General features: G+C 38.2%; 1 protein-coding gene across 4 annotated transcripts in view; it reads left to right on the top strand.

Annotated features, from left to right (window-relative positions):
- The window catches only part of LOC126262834 (SPRY domain-containing SOCS box protein 3), a 98,793-nt gene that overhangs the window by 70,663 nt on the left and 9,964 nt on the right, over window positions 1-18,166 (top strand). For 3 of the 4 annotated variants that reach the window (XM_049959688.1, XM_049959687.1, XM_049959689.1), the window contains one exon: window positions 10,431-10,700. In XM_049959688.1, coding sequence (XP_049815645.1) covers window positions 10,431-10,700 — 270 coding nt within the window. Of the gene's footprint in view, window positions 1-6,696; window positions 6,981-10,430; window positions 10,701-18,166 lie in introns of those variants that run through there. The other variant, XM_049959691.1, reaches the window with a different exon arrangement.

Raw genomic sequence — 18,166 nt, 5'->3', positions numbered from 1 at the left:
CACAATTAATACTAGGTGAGATTATTTGTAAATTGGAGAATAAGAAATCTTCAGAAAATCTGCACTCTTTATTGCCTATTAGCTAATAACTTTCTCTTTCATTTGATACAAAATTAAATATAGGAAACACTAAAACAGTAAAGATGAGATAAGCAAGATGGTACACATTTCTTCAATCCACAGGTCCCAGAATTTTTTTTTTGCTCTCTTATCCTGCTACAACTTTCCTTTCTGCAAGAGAATCTATTACCTCATCAAAGTTCGTCAAACATTTTGCTACATGAAAAATCAAAATGTTGTTGTCTAATACTGAAAAAGCTGTTAAAACAAATAGTATCCAAGACTGGTGTGGCTTCTTGATCTGATTTCACTGTCTGATAGATAAAATAAAGTAGGCCTTTCTATTATCGCAGCACTTGTAACACACGCCAAACAACAGAGACTGTTTTGGCACACATGATCATTTTTATCTATCTCATTTACACAGATAAAATGCCAGAATATAATTCACAAAATACCAATATCAAATGCCTATTAGACCTACTACAAGCAAAAAGTTTTACGTTAGGAAATATTTTCAGAGAGGCACTCTGCATCGCGGTGTAGCTTGCTGTCCAGGTTTCGAGAGGGTGCATTTCTGGATGAGGTATCGAATATATTGCTTCCCCCTACTTATACCTCCCGAGGAGATCACAAATGTAAAATTAGAGAGATTCGAGCACACATGGAGGCTTTCCGGCACTCGTTCTTCCCACGAACCATATGCAACTGGAACAGGAAAGGGAGGTAATGACAGTGGCACGTGAAGTGCCCTCCGCCACACACCATTGGGTGGCTTGTGGAGTATAAATGTAGATGTAGACATTTCATTCATACACTCCAGTTTCTCAAGCATGAGGTCAATAGGTAGCAGTACAATTTTCTTATATAAAATTGGAATTGTCATATTCATCCATATAATTTGTGTGATGTCTCCATTTCTTCTCCTTCCTTGTTCTAACAAACAATCTTGTGATTACTAATTCTGTAACTATTCCTGCCATTAACTAAATTTATTACGTGGTTATCTTCACTAACACTGCCAGAACCACCAGTTTAGTTATCTTGCATTTATTCTCCGGTTAAGCGTTATTATGTGTGCTGTTCCAAAAATAGAACTTAAAGCAGCTGTTAACCAGGGACTGTACAACTGGTCCTCAGTAGTGTAGTGAACTAGCAAAAATGTTTTGTCAAAATTTCATTTTCTTGAATACACTGAGGAGATAATATATAATCTTTATTACCTGTTATTCCTGGTAGTCATTTATTTCCACTCTGGTGGCCTGAATCTATGGATTTTGCATACTCAATCAGCCACAAAGACAAACAGCGAGTGTCATTCACCCGTTCGGCTTTACTCAGCTCAGCTATTATAGCTCTGTCCCCTTTTGCCTGCGTGAATTTTTTTTTATTTCTAAGAGCAATGGGGATACCCATGGCACAGACAATATGCACTCCCTCAAAAATGAATTTATTGTTCATTCAGAAAGCAACTTAGGATGTGTTCAAAAATGTTTAAAAACCAACTGGGATGCATCTCAATATCATATGAATAATCTGTATATCTAAAAACAAAGATGATGTAACTTACCAAACGAAAGTGTTGGTCTGTTGATAGACAAACAAACAGACACAAACACACACACAAAATTCAAGCTTTCGCAACCCACGGTTGCTTCGTCAGGAAAGAGGGAAGGAGAGGTAAAGACGAAAGGATGTGGGTTTTAAGGGAGAGGGTAAGGAGTCATTCCAATCCTGGGAGAGGAAAGACTTACCTTAGGGGGGAAAAAAGGACAGGTATACACTCGCACACACACACATATCCATCCGCACATATACAGACACAAGCAGACATATGTAAAGGCGGATGTGTGTGTGAGAGAGAGTGTATACCTGTCCTTTTTTCCCCCTAAGGTAAGTCTTTCCGCTCCCAGGATTGCCAGACATATGTAAAGGCAAAGAGTTGCCCAAACTCTTTGCCTTTACATATGTCTGCTTGTGTCTGTATATGTGCAGATGTGTGCGAGTGTATACCTGTCCTTTTTTCCCCCTAAGGTAAGTCTTTCCACTCCCAGGATTGGAATGACTCCTTACCCTCTCCCTTAAAATCCACATCCTTTCGTCTCTACCTCTCCTTCCCTCTTTCCTGATGAAGCAACTGTGGGTTGCGAAAGCTTGAATTTTGCATGTGTGTTTGTGTCTGTTTGTTTGTCTATCAACATACCAATGCTTTCGTTTGGTAAGTTACATCATCTTTGTTTTTAGATATATTTTTCCCGTGTGGAATGTTTCCCTCTATTATATTCATATGAATAATCAATAGACCAATGTGCACTTGATGCCGGGCGCTTTGCTAAACAAGGTTTTTTTCTTCAAGAATATGAATTTGACACCCCATGAAACTGTCATCTGGGGCTAATACCCCGGTTTGCCTCCACCCCCTAGATCTGGGCCTGTGTGTGAGTTATACTCATATAAATATGTGTGTGTTGTTTTCTACTTCAGAAGAAGCCCTTGTGGCTAAAAGCTAAAATGAACAACAATGTTTTTGTTGTGCCTGCCTGCATCTCAACAGCCACTTTGTATGGTGAGTAGTAATCTATCCTTCTCATAATACTGTTGTTCTTCCATCCTGGACTTTCTATTTGCCTCACCTTAACATTGTAGATATTTGAGATCTTGAGAAGTAAACAATATATTTTGGCACACATAATTGCCGCAGACACTCATCAGACAGACTGAACAAAACAGATGCACTTCTGCTCACTCCTGGCTCTGTCCCGTACCTCAGTGTACAAGAATTTTGAATTGCTGGGACTTCCCTGGAGTTGAATTGCAGTATGATTGCCAGTTGAGAAGGGATATTTGTGAGCTGCTGCACATACAAAGAGGGTTCCCAGTCCTTAGTACCTCACAGGAGGACAGATTCTTGCATGTCTAATACACATCTTCTTACAACATTAAACTCTTATTAGGTACTTAACGCTTTCCTTTACCTGGATTTGAAAACACAAACCAATTTTCAAGATAGTGGATACACGCTTAACATTACTGTTATATGTTGCTCAAATCTTATGAGTTGATTATAAACTGTGCACAGCATGTAGTGTTTATATACTCCCAACACAGTGTTGGTGGAACAACGATCAATGCAATAAAAAAAATTATTTGTTTTAATCTACAGTCACACACTTATTCTGCGTACAGGTTATCAGTTTTGGCACCAAGTGTCACCATCAGACCATCCCATTGTGTGCAGTCATCAAGCTGGCTTTCCAAGTAGGTCTGTCATATGTTGAGCTTCTGTTTACCAACCTACCTGGGCAACAAGCAAGTGTGGCTATAGACTAAAATAAATAATTTTTATCTTATGTGGTTTTTACTTTGAAATTCTGATAAATACACAGATTCTGAATAAATTTTAATTCTCATTAAACTAGTGCTGAAATATTATTTTCTTCCGTATTGATCAATAGTTGTGATACTGATATTCCAATATTTCTTACAATACTATTTCATTTTGAATGCTTGGTGTGGTAGTGACACCATGGATACCAAAACAGAAGTGTTAATACTTATTATTGTAACACCCCTAGCCACGGAATTACTTGCTGTGCTTTGGAGTGCATGTTTCATAGTTTAGTCTTTGCCATACTTGCATTTGATAGTTTTAGGATTGATGTAACCAATCCCACAAGACTGATTTTCGACCAGATTTCTTCTGCCCTCATTCTGTTCAGATGTTTCTGCATGATACAAGTTTATTTACATCCAGGTGCTAAGTTTCATTGCTGTCATTTGCTTCCAGGTGTCATCAATTTTGACTTAATGCAACTCTACTGCCACCATTTTAGGCAATCCAGTTAATTCCTGTAACATTCCCAGCAAGCTTTCCTAGACTCTAGGGTCATAACTGGGTGTAAATGTCCATGCAGAAAGGGTGCACCTGAACATTGTGAGCCAACAATTCAGCATCCATTGGATGATCCCATGGCAATGGCATTGTGCCAGTCCAGCTTCTCACACCAGGAAGAAACATCAGAATACCCATCCACTCTTTTTTGAATCAAAGTACACTATACAGTCACCTCTGTTAACATAGAAGGTATGTCTCATCCAGAAAGGATCTGATACAGGACCTATGTAGTGTTCATTCATATGTTCACACACTGTGTTACGTAAATCCTATAATGAAAGAAAGCTTATTGAAGCCCGAAATTGGTAACGGGAAGATTTTTGGAGAAAATTTAAGTTTATACTGAAAGGAAAGGCTAATGGGAAATGGAGGTGGTGTATTTGTCATTGTATACAAGAAACCCAGATCCACTGAGATAGAAATGGAAGCTGCATGTGAGACTGTTTGGGCAAGATTCAGTATCAGGGGTGGGCATAAAATGATAACTGGATCCTTCTATTGCCCACCAGACTCATCTCCTGATGTAACAGAAAACTTTATAGAAAACTTCAGTTTACTCATATGTAAGTTCCCCAGTCATACTTTAATCACTGGTGGAGACTTTAATCATCTAACAGTTACTTGGGAAAAATACAGTTTTGCTAGTCGTGGGTGTGTTAAGATGTTGTGTGAAACATTACTAAATACCTTCGCTGAAAAGTACCTAGAACAGATAGTTAGGAACCCCCACTCATGATGGAAGTATATTGGATTTAATGGAAACAAGCAGACCTGACCTCTTTGAGCACATCCTCATTGAAATTGTTATCAGTGGCCAACACGCAGTTGTGGCAACAATAATTACCAAAGTACAAAGGGCAAGTAAAACAAGTGTGTGTGTGTGTGTTTTCAGTGAACTACTAGATAAAAAATCAGTAATGTCATTACTAAACGTGGAACTTGAAACTTACAGCATGGGGCAGAAGCACGTAGGTGAGCTATGGCTCAGGATTAAAAAAATAGTTGACCATGCACTGGATAGATATGTATCCAGTATAACAGTTCACAATGGGAGGGAACCTCCATGGTAACTTCTAAAGAAACAGAGATTACTGCATAATACACTGAAGATCCAAAGAAACTGGTACACCTACCTCATATTGCACAGGGCTCCTGTGAGCACACAGAAGTGCCACAACACAGTGTGGAATGGACTCGAATAATGTCTTAAGTAGTGCTGGAGGGAATTGACACCATGAATACTGCAGGGCTGTCCATAAGTAAAAGTAAGAGGGGGTGGAGATTTCTTCTGAACAGCACATAGTAAGGCATCCCAGATATTCTCAATAATATTCATGTCTGGGGAGTTTGGTGGCCAGAAGAAGTGTTTAAACTCAGAAGAGTGTTCCTGGGGCACTCGGTAACAACTCTGGACATGTGGGATGTTGCATTGTCCTGCTGGAATTTCCCAAGTCTGTCAGAATGCACAATGGACATGAATGGATGCAGGTGATCAGACAGGACGCTTGTGTATGTGACACCTGTCAGAGTTGCATCTAAACGTATCATGTGTTCCATATCACTCCAGCTGCACACGTCCCACACCATTACAGAGCCTCCACCAGCTTGAACAGTTCCCTGCTGACATGCTGGGTCCATGGACTCATGAGGTTGTCTCCATACCCGTACACATCCATCCACTCGATATAACTTGAAACGAAACATGTCCGACCAGGCAACATGTTTCCAGTCATCAACAGCCCAATGTGGGTGTTGATGGGTCCAGGTGAAGCATAAAACTTTGTGTTGTGTGGTCATCAAGGGTACACAAGTGGGCCTTCAGTTCTGAAAGCCCATATTGATGGTGTTTTGTTGAATGGTCCACATGATGACATTTGTTGATGGCCCATCATTGAAATCTGCAGCAATTTGTGGAATGGTTGCACTTCTTTCGCGTTGAACAATTCTCTTTAGTCACTGTTGGTCCCATTCTAATAGGATCTTTTTCCGGCTGCATTGATGTCAGAGATTTGATGTTTTACCAGATTCTTGATATTCATGATACACTCATGAAAAGGTCATGTGGGAAAATCCTCACTTCATCACTACCTTGGAGATGCTGTGTCCCATTGCTCGTGCGCTGACTATAACACCACGTTCAAACTCACTTATATCTTGATAACCTGCCATTGTAGCAGCAGTAACAGATCTAACAACTGTGCCAGACACTTGATGTTTTATATAGGCATTGCCGACTGCAGCGTCATATTCTGCCTGTTTACATACCTCTGTATTTGAGTACGCATGCCTATACCAGATTCTTTTGCACTTCAGTGTTGGTGTAAAACAGGCATAGGACTATAGATAGAGAGATGCTGAATGAAATGTATTTGACTGTCAAGAGAGCAATATGTGTTACCTTCAGTGGCTACCGTAGCAGAATATTGCCAGACAATCCTCACAGAACCCAAAGAAATTCTGGTTATATGTAAAGGGTGTTAATGGTACTGAAGTTAGTATCCAGCCCTTAACGAATGAGACAGGAGGGTAGCAAATCAAAAGCTTTACAAAGGAAAACCAAGGAGAATTGCCACAATTTAATCCTTTTATCACTGAAAAGATGAGTGAAATAAGTAATAGTGTCATTGATGTTGCAAAACAGCTGAAATCATTAAAACTAAAGAAAGCTTCATGGCACAATGGAATCCCTATCAGATTCTGTACTGAAATTGCCCCTCTTCTATCTATAATCTATTGTAGACTCCTCAAACAAAAAACTGTGCCCAATTCTTGGAAAAAAGCATAGGTCACACCTATCTACAAGAAGGGTAGTAGAAGTGATTCACATAACTACTGTCCAATATCCATGACATCGATTTGTTGCAGAATCTTATAACATATTCTGAGCTCAAACATAATGAGGTATCTTGAACAGAATTACCTTATCAATGCCAGTCAGCATGGATTCCAAAAACATTGATCATGTGAAGCCCAACTTCCACTTTTCTCACACAACATAATGAAAGCTTTGGATCAAGAGAATCAGGTACCTGCAGTATTTCTTGATTTCCAAAAAGCATTTGAATTAGTACCAAACCTAAGCTTATTGTCAAAAGTATGATCATATGGAGTATCAAGTAAAATTCGTGACTGGATTGAGAACTTTTTTGTAGGGAGGACACAGCATGTTGTCTTGAATGGAGAGTCATCATCAGATGTAGAAGTAACTTTGGGTGTACCCCAGGGACCCTTGCTGTTCATATTGTATATTAATGATCTTGCAGATAGTATTAATAGTAACATCAGGTTTTTTCAGATGATACAGTTACCTATAATGAAATACTCTCTGAAATGTGCTGCACATATATTCAGTCAGATGTTGATAAGACTTCAAAGTGGTGCAAAGATTGGCAACTTGCTTTAAATGTTCAGAAATGTAAAATTGTGCACTCCACAAAATGAAAAAACATAGTATTCCATGACTATAATATCAGTGAGTCACTGTTGGAATCAGCCAAATCATACAAATACTTGAGTGTAACACTTCGTGGAGATATGAAATGGAATGATCACATAGGTTTGTTCAGGGGTAAGGCAGGTGGTAAACTTTGGTTTATTGGTAGAATACTGGGGAAGTGCAATCAGTCTACAAAGGAGATTGCTCACAAATCACTCGTGTGCCCAGTTCTAGAATATTCCTCAAATGTGTGGGATCAGTACCAAATAGGTCTAACAGAGGATACTGAACGTATACAGAGAAGGGCATCAGAAATGGTCACAGTTTTTTTTTTTTTTTTTTTTAATCCGATGTGGAAAACTCTTGAAGATAGATATAAACTCTGCTGAGAAAGTCTGTTAGCAAAGTTTAAAGAACGAACTATAAATGAGGATAAGATTAGTTTAATTACACACATAGAGGCCTTCAAACAATCATTTTTCCTGTTCTATACGTGAATGGAATGGGAAAAGGCCCTAATAATTGGTACAATGGGACGTACCCTCTGCCATGCATCTCATGGTGTTTTGTGGAATATAGCCCTAGATGTAGATGCAGGTGTACTAGAAAAGCCTTCAAGAGTGTGGAATGTGTCAAATAATCATTTTTGAATGTCTGGGGATTTCAGATATCCTGCCTGATGTCTCTCCATTCTGAATCCATTCTGATATGGCTCCATTCTAGTCTTACTTTTATGTCTGCTATTGTGGTTGTGAATATCATAGTTAATTCTAAATTCACTCTTTATTGTTGATCACAGTTACCATTAAGGAGTAAATGTATTTGCAATAACTGTAAGCATCTAAGATCCTGAAGGGCCTTTTGCAATATGTTTGCTTACCAACTTCATATAATATTCTTACTGCAAATTTCTGTTGAATAAACGCTTATTTGGCGTTATGTATATTGCCACAGAAGATTATGTGATACAACATTACTGAGTGCAAAGTCTGATAGTAGTCCCATCTGAAAGTCAACAGTACAAGAGACGTTTTCAAAGGGCAAAGCAGTTAGAACTGAGACAACATAATAAATGCCACAATCTATGTGTTCTGGAAGCACTTAGAAGCAGCAAAATGCATCACACAAATTCAATGGAGCACTCTCAGCAATTTAAAAAATAATCTTACACACATCAGATACAAATATCAGTCAAACAGCAACCCTCAACCGATAGTAACTCAGTATTAGTAGGAATTAAGGATCATGGACTCATCATGCCAAAATCTCACAAGAGACTAAAACATAGTACTTCATTGTTCTTGTATAGGATGGCGACAATTTTCCATGAATGGATGTAGTAAAGTTACCCTCCTTTTCCAAGATTTGACCTGTAGAGGAATTTTACCACTGCACATTGGAGTAAAGTTATGCCATAGTAATCATCCATACCAAGTGAAATAAGACAGCAGTAAAACACTGAACTCACATGTGGAAAGACAATGGTTCAAATCCCTTTCTGCCCATATAGGTTTAGGTTTTTCATAGTTTTCCTGTATCACTTAAGGTAAATGCCAAGATGATAAACCTGGAAAAGGATGCAGAAATTCCTTTCCTTATCCTTTCTCTGATCTAAGCCTTTGTTCCATCTCTACAATATCATCATTAACCGGACATTTTATTAGATCCTCAGTAGATGTATTGGCTAAATGGTAAGGGACCAACTCTTCTAACTTCAAAACTTAATTTCTCCATTGCCGAGCTACAATGGATTATGCATTATGTGTTTGTGGGACTTAGTAATTTGCCAAGAACAGTATGCTTGGTAGGGAGGGAACTCTCGTTAGGTCTGGCTATATAGGTTTTCATATGCTAAGGAATGTTGTCATAAAACCTGTAATAACTCATGAAAATTTAAAAGTAACTGACACAAACATCACCACAGTAGAGTTACACAAAACTACCACACACAAAATAGCACCCTCGAAATCCACTTACTGTCATCTGTATGTCGTTGACAACTGCACATTTAAGAGTACAGCAGCAGTTGGTGCTGTGATTGTGAGAGAATATAGCAGCCATAGCAGTCTGGTTAAATGGTACCAAGTCATCAACTGACACACAGTTTCTACCCATGGGGATTGCATCTGGAATATTCTGCTGCAGACCCCAAGCAACTGCTCCCTACACCAACAAACTCTTTCTCGACAGAGGTGTAGTTCCACTAGGATGCATTTAACAGGTTTCCAAGCATATAAACCAGCCTGATTTAATCACCATGAAATGGTTATGGTGGAGAAACATGTACCGCTAGCAACTACGAAGTCTACAGCGATCTGCCTAGGAGTGAGATGTCTGTTCCCTTTCACCACTGGGGCTACATATCAATCTTCTTGCAGTGTGGTGGTCCATCAACAACCACTGGCATGCTTTTGCATAGCATTTCCACCTTTAGCAGCCTCTTTCAATCTCAAGATGGCATTTTTGAACACACCTATTACTGGGACTGCAGTAGTAATACTGTGACCGGCTTCAAGTCATCCAACTGCTCATCCGTGTCATAACCACTCAGATGATGTCTTGCAGACATGTTGCCACACCACATGGAATGTCACGTTAAAAGGTTCCACAACCACCTTCATCAAGCACAGTACTGCATGAACTGTCGAAAGCATACAGAGTCTTTGTGCACAGGCTTCACTGCAGTTAACATGTCCTTCTCTCTACATTTCCTTTTACTATCATTAGTCATGTGTTCCACAGCAATTGTCAGTCATTCCTCAGCAATTGTTGGTTGTTCCTTAGCAAGTGTCAGTTATTTGTTAATAACCGACAAGCAGTGTGTATTCTTCCAGGGTCAAACAAACCTGTGACCATTTGTGCTGTTGTTAGTCCTACATGGTAAGGGTCCCAAACAGTTGAGCAATACTCTGTGTTAGCTTGCACAAGTGATTTGAAAGCAATCCCCTTTGTGGACAGATAGCAGCATTCAATAACATAAATTAGTGTTATGACATAGAAATACATTAACAACCGTATGTTTTTCTGTCTTGCTGGCAGGTGGCACACTTCCATCCTAACTGGAGCAGTGGAACAGCTGGGGTGCGAGGAACACGGGTGCTCAATCATGGTCGCTACTACTGGGAACTGCGAGTGTCACACCGTGTCTTCGGCACCAGCATGATGTTCGGTGTGGGTACACAGCATGCTCGTTTACATGTTGACGCTTTCAAGAATCTGCTTGGAGAGGATGAACATGGATGGGGACTCTCGCACAAAGGCTTGCTGTGGCATGGTGGCCGCTGGACACACTACACACGCCCCTTTCAGGTTAGGCTATCACTATCTACTGATAGAGCTGATAGTGCACCAAAGTGTTTTTTACCACTTGTGATGTAGCAGTCTAGTAATGTTTTAAGTTCCCAGTTCAAGTACTACTGGAATTTCATTATTTCAATAACATTTACAGTTAATGGTGAAGGTCATCACAAATAAAACAATCCAGTGTTAAATAATCTTTGCCTTTCACTGGTATTTATTCAATTACAAGCTCATTGGTGGGTCACTGCCCAAAACTTTACACACTGTCAATTTGGTGCCTTGCAGTTCTTATGCAAAATTCTCATTGGAGACACTACATCACTTTTACAAAGCCTTAGAAAATTATGGTTATATATGTGTTATCCATACTCTGAAATGCTTTGTGCCAAGTATGTGCCGACTACTACTAAAAATTCTGTATAACAACTCCCATTGTGCTTTGTTTTCCAGTTCTATAGATATATTAAATTTGAATGTATTTATACCAGTACTTTATAAAAGTTATTTAAATAAGTTTATTTACAGTTTTAGATAATTTAATTTTAGTTACTAACGTAACACAATTTACATGCATATCCTTGTATTGCTCAGAAATTTGTGTAGCCTTTTAGAGATTAACTAACCAGACGCTACTTTTCTGGAATGGGATTGAAGTATAATTGCAGTAGCGTTCTTGCTTCCCACGCCCGGGTTCCCGGGTTCGATTCCCGGCGGGGTCAGGGATTTTCTCTGCCTCGTGATGGCTGGGTGTTGTGTGCTGTCCTTAGGTTAGTTAGGTTTAAGTAGTTCTAAGTTCTAGGGGACTGATGACCATAGATGTTAAGTCCCATAGTGCTCAGAACCATTTTTTTGAAGTATAATTAATTGATATGTATAAACAATATTCTTTTTTAAAAAACTAATGTGTTTTCTCAGTTATTGTATATAAGGTAAAATCAAATGAAGAGTGAAAATGCGAAACATTGTAAGTGCTACTTTTTTCAAAAACATGTTTCCAGTGATAATGTGTTCTCAGTACTGTTACAAGTTTTTACATTTCTACACCTACATCTACATCTACAGTTGTCAGTCTCCAAACATCTGTGAAGAGAATGGCACAGGGTACATCCCACTATTCCAGTTATTAGGATTTCTTGCCATTTCAAACACATATGGACTGTGGGAAGAATGATAGTTTAAATGTCTCTGTGCAGGCTGCAATTAATCTAATCTTGTCCTCACAATCCGTAGGTGAATGATACATAGGGAGTAGTAATGTATTCCTAAAGTCATAATTTAAAACTGATTCTAGAAACTTTGTAAGTATGATTTCTCGGGATAGTTTTTGTCTACCTTCAAGAGTCTGCAAGATCAGTTTCTTCAGCACATCTGTGATGCTCTCTCATGGACCATTCATGCTGTCATTCTCTGTATATGTTCAATATCCCTAGTTTGTCCTGATGGTGCAGGTCCCACACACTTGAGCAATATTGTAGAATGGATTGCACAAGTGATTTGCAAGCATTCTACTTGTAGACTGATTACATTTCCCAGTATTCTACTGATAAACTGAAGCCTACCACCTGCTTTACCCATGACTAAGCCTGTCTGATCATTCCATTCCATATACCTACAAAGTGCTACACTCAGGTAACTATACTTCAGCTGATTCCAGCTGAAACTCATTGATATTACAGTAACAGGATACTACTTTTTTTTGTTGTGAAGTGCACAACTTTAAACTTTTGAACATTTAAAGCAAGTTTCCAGTCTATGCTCCACTTTGAAATCTTATCAAGATCTAACTGAATATTTATGCAACTTATTTCGGAGAGTATTTCGTTATAGATAACTGCATAATCTGCAAAAAATCTGAGGTTACCGTTAATATTGTCCATGAGGTCATTGATGTACAACACAAACAGCAAGGTTCCCAACACACTTCCTGGCAACACAACCGAAGTTATGTCTACATCTGACAATGACTGTCTGTCCAAGATAACATGCTGTATCCTCCCTTTTAAAAAAATCCCTAACCCAGTCACAGATTTTGCTTGATACCTCATATGATTATACTTTTGACAATAAGTGTAGATATGGTACTGAGTTAAATGCTTTTTTTGAAATCAAGAAATGCTGCATCTACCTGCGAAATACTGCATCTGCCCGATTCCCTTGATCCAAGTTTTCAGTATGTCATGTGAGAAAAGTGTGAGATGGGTTTTGCATGATCGATGTTTTCAGAATCTATGCTGGTTGGCATGGAGGTGGTCATTCTTTTCGAGATACTTCATTATGTTTGAGCTGAGAATATGTTCTAAGATTTCAACACCATTATGTCAAGGATATTGGATAGTAGTTTTGTGGATCACTTCTACTACCCGTCTTGTAAACAGGTGTGACCTGTTCTTGCTTCCGTTTACTTAGCACCTTTTTATGTCTGAGGGATCTATAATAGAATATAGTTGAAAGGGTGGCTAACTCAGCCAGAAATTCAATACCAAATATGATAGGGATCCCATCGAGCCCTGGAGCTTTCTTCAATTTTAACAGTTTTAGCTGTTTCTTGTCACCACTGACACTAATACGTGTTTCATTCATCTTTTCAGTGGTATAAGGATTAAATTGAGGCAATTATCCTGGGTTTTCCTTTGTAAAGGAACATGAGTTAAGCATTTCAGCTTTTGCTTTACCACCCTCAGTTTCAGTTCCTGTTTCTTTCTCTAGGGACTGGGCACTAACTTTGGGGCCACTAACAGCCTTTACATACAACCAGAATTTCTGTGGGTTTTGTGAAAGATCATTTGACAATATTCTGTTACAGTAGCCATTCAAGGTATCACACATTGTGCTCTTGACAGCCAAATGCATTTCATTCAACATCTATAACCCTATGCCTTGTCTTACACCCATTGTGCAGTAATCTCTGTTTCTTTAGAAGTTTCTTTACAGTGAATGTATACTGTGGAGGTTCCCTCCCATTATGAACTGTTCTACTGGGTACATATCTACCCAGTGCATGGTCAACTATTATTTTAAACCTACATACTTTACTGAGCACATATATCCTGCTGCTTACTGCAGTTGTCATTTGTACTTTGGTAATCATTGTTATCACAACAGAGCCATGGTCACTAATAATAGTTTTGATTTTGACATCCTCAAATAGGTCAGGTTTAATTGTTGCCATTAGACCCAATATATTTCCACCATGAATGGATTTTTACCTACTTTACTGAGCACATATATCCTGCTACTTATTGTAATTGTCATTTGTACTTTGGTAATCATTGTTATCACAACAGCACCATGGTCATTGACACCAATTTTGATTTGGACATCCTCAAATAGGTCAGGTTTAATTGTTGCCATTAGATCCAATATATTTCCATCATTAATGGGGTTCCAAACTATCTGTTCTAGGCAGTTTTCAGAGAATGATTTAGTAATGTTTCATCGAATGTCTTGTCACACCTGCCACTAACATAACTGTAATTTTCCTAATTTATTGTTTGTTGGTTAAAGTCTCTACTGATGATTAAAGTATGACTTACATACAAGCTCACTGAGTTTTTCTCTTAATTTTTTGGTTATATCAGCAGATGAGTCTGGTGGATGTCGGAAGGATCCAATTACTATTTTAAGCCTACCCCTGATACTGAATCTTTCCCAAACAATCTTGCTTGCAGTTTCAATTTCTAACTCAGTGGATTTGAGTTTCTTGTCTACTGTGACAAAATACATGACCTCCATTTCCCATTAGCCTCTCCATTTAATATACACTTCAGTTTCAGCTTTCAACTGGATTTCTGTACCTACTATTATGTGAGCTTCACTGCATTTCGGGAGCGCTTCAAACTCTGGCACTCTGTTGTAAATTCTTTGACAGTTAACTACTAGGACTTTCTTACTCTCAACCATGGGAAGGGGAAGGGGAGGGGGAATTCTTTTGGATCTTACACTTATAGTTTTGGGGCTCCTACAGCTATTGTTATCTGGACTAGATGGAGAGTTGCCTAATCTGAAAAACACTTGTGAGCATCCCACACATCATTCAACATCTATAACCCTATGCTTTATGATGTGTAGTGAACACATCAACCGTTTACAGGGACACTACAGTCCTCAACCCTCTGGTGCATATCCAGAAAATTGCAGTCGAGCTTGTTATAGAAACTTCAAAGTCTCTGGTTCAGTTCTTCCACTCATCTCAGAATGATGGGGCCACAATCAGTTCTGGAGAGAATGTTGCAAATTGTGAGTCATTGAAACCCCATGCACAAGGCTGGTCTTCTAAACCTTCTCTGCCATTCACAGAGTCAAAGTATGACCTCATAGCCCAGATGACAGGCAGTATTTGTTCCAGCATTCACCACATTCTGCAGTTGGTTGCAGTGGCTGCCAGAATAACCTCTTCAGCATGTTGCATGAAGCCTCCAAGCATACATACTGTATGCACCTGATGCTCTTTTCTGTCTGTTGCTATCATTTCCTTAAAGGGTACCATTATTCACCATACGTTTGAAATGTGAATGATTAGTAGACCCCTACACTTTTGTGTTTGCCTTTTATTGACACAGGACAAAAAGTTTTCCCCTAAATAGGCAAAGTGGATCCCACTGGCTAAGTTTCAGTTTCAGTGAAAGACTTATTCCAAGTGTCAAATCACGAAAAAATATTTCAGACATTCATTACAAGAAGGTGCATGGTCTTTGTTTAAAGCTTCCCTGCAGAACCTCTGTCAGCTAAAACTATGAACCCATTCCATGTAATTTCAATGCATATAACTGACATCTTTGATTTGAAAGATGCTGCTGAAGCATTTTTTCAATACAGGTGTGTAAGATAGCCAACTGCAGTATGATCAAAGTATCTCATAGTCATTCATCTCAAATGGTTATTAAAAATCCTTACTCTGAAACATAAGAATGGAAAAATATCAGTGCATTCTAAGGAGGAAAGATCACAGCAAATTTAGGCCATGCCATACTTAATCTGAAAGACCAGCCATGTTTATCAGCTGGAAAACAGAAACAGCTGTTGGCAATGATGCCAGTTCTTTCCCAACAGCACACAAAATTGTACTGTAAACTTTGCAACATTTGATCCTGAGAAACAGAACTCAAAACAGCGATTTTTTTTCACGAATTAATTTTGATAAAAGAAATGAGAAATGTTTTTTGACTACAGTTCTGCTAGTTAAAATAGTACTGCTGCATTTCTGTACTTGCATTATCAAAAATAAAAAAAATAGAGCCTCTGTATTAAGGGCACTTGGAACAAAAACTTTCTTATTAAAAATTTCTTATTGGTGTCAGAACCACCCTGTTTCCTGGTATGGCACTTAGAAACTTCTTAGTAAATTATTTATTTTCTAATTTGTATTATTGTTTTTTGTGGTGACAAGGTGTGCAGCATAATTATTTGAAATCTGAATACCTGTTCATTTTGTGGACACAAATAAGTTATGTACAAAAAGAGATACATTTTTCTTGCTGTAACGTGAACTGGTTTATTGTTACATGAAACACATAGTACTAACAAGTTTACATTTTTTTGCCAGAATATAAGTACAGTCATGGCACACGTTAATATAGTACATCTCCCCCATTTTTTCTGAAATCCTCACGCTTCCTCATTGCTATCACTTGACACACACTTGTCTGGCATAGCTTTTTGGTGATCTTCCATTTGGAGACAGTGGTCTGACAGCTCAAATCTCTGTTCTGAGTTACTTCTGCTCCATTTGACTTCTTCATGGATGATGACTAGTTCCATCTTGATGAATGCTTCTGTTGGTCAAACACGTTGAGTGTTATGTATGTATAGTTTTCTATCCCATATTTTTAACCACTGGCAATCTTGAAGCATTTGCTGATCTTATAACTTCTCTTCCTTTCCAGTTTCTATGAACAAACAGTATTATAACTTTGTCAGCTCCCTGTGGAGTATTTGCAGATTTTCTATGTCTATTTACATAGCTTTTTTACTGTCATGTCAAATTTCTCAATTTTTGGCTAACTTATTGTGGTTTTACAGCCTGTGGACAGAGAGCTTCTAGTGCATGGGGTAGCAGGGTTCTTCTTTTGCTTGAAAATGTTCTCTGATTACTTAACCCCAACTCTTTATTCTGTGGTGTGTTTCAGTAATTGAATAGTGCTAAATATATGTTTGTTTTATTCACTGGACACTTTGAGAGTAAACTTTTGGCTGTTTGTACATAATGTTCAGCAAAGCTGTTGCTTATAGGAAATCCAAATCTCAAAGTTTGACGATTACTGGTATAAATACTTAGCTGATCCATAAATTTCCTGGAGTTGAAGGGTGGTCCATTACCAGTGTCGAGCAATACAGATATTCCCAGTAATTTTTTTAAAACTTCTTTGGTGGTACTGTTTGGCATCTCATAAAATTCAAAAAATCCACAATAACTGTCCACTATGAGCAAATATTCTTGTTTTCCAAAATAAAATAAATCTGCAGCAATTATTTGTTGTTGTTAACTAGATACTGATTTCACTATATTGGGTTCATGTATCTCAGTTCTTCAGTGCTGTTGACATGTGTTACATCTTGATATGTAATTCTTGATGTTTTATGTCACACATATTCTCTAGCTCTCTTGCAACAACTTGCTACACCAAAGTGTCCTTCATGGGTTGATTCCAGTATCCTTTCAATCAATTGTGCAGGTATAATTATCTTTTGCCCTTTGAGGAAAATTCTGTCAGCATAATTAATGATTTCTTTAGAGGTCCAAAAATGTGATAATTCTTTTGGCATTTCCTTAATTATATCTGGAAATCCATGCATTGCTTATAGTACAAGTAATTGTGATTCTTTATCATAAATATAGCTTCCAGTTGAATCAGTAATTCTTCACTGACAAGTAAAACTAACAATACTTTTAGTTCTTCCATTTCCGCTTTATATTCTTGTTCCTTGCTGACTCTATCAGGTATTGGTATATTTGACCCTTCAGTATAAATTATTTTAGGAGAATATGGCAAAATTTCAAAAAATGTGTGTTTTAGTCTATGATGTACACCTTCAATGATTTTTTAAAAATTGTTTCCTGTAGCTTATGGTCATTTTCAGTTATGAACTTTTTCCCATAAATATATTTGTGAATTTTTTTGACTGTAACTTTAATTGCCGTGACCTCTTTTTCTATTTGTGGATGTAACTATTGTGCTGGTGGCAGTGACTTTACAACATTTGCAACTGTGTGTTCATCTTGCAATAGCACAGCAGGCAATAACTAACAACTTCACATCTTGGCTTACATCATCATAACAAAGCACTGGAGGTGTTGTGAGACTTTTTTTTATTTTGGTAAGTGCTTGCTGATGTGCCAAATTCCATTTCCATTCAGCTTCTTACTTTAGCAACTCCTATAACGGGACCATAAGTTCAGAAAGATGTGGTATACACTTAAATAACTATTTCACATCCCCTAATCTATGTTGGAGCTGCTTTTTATATTGAGGAGCACT

Source organism: Schistocerca nitens, chromosome 6, assembly GCF_023898315.1.
Source record: "Schistocerca nitens isolate TAMUIC-IGC-003100 chromosome 6, iqSchNite1.1, whole genome shotgun sequence".
In the NCBI taxonomy this organism is placed as follows: domain Eukaryota; kingdom Metazoa; phylum Arthropoda; class Insecta; order Orthoptera; family Acrididae; genus Schistocerca; species Schistocerca nitens.
This window is presented reverse-complemented; position numbering and strand designations above follow the sequence as displayed.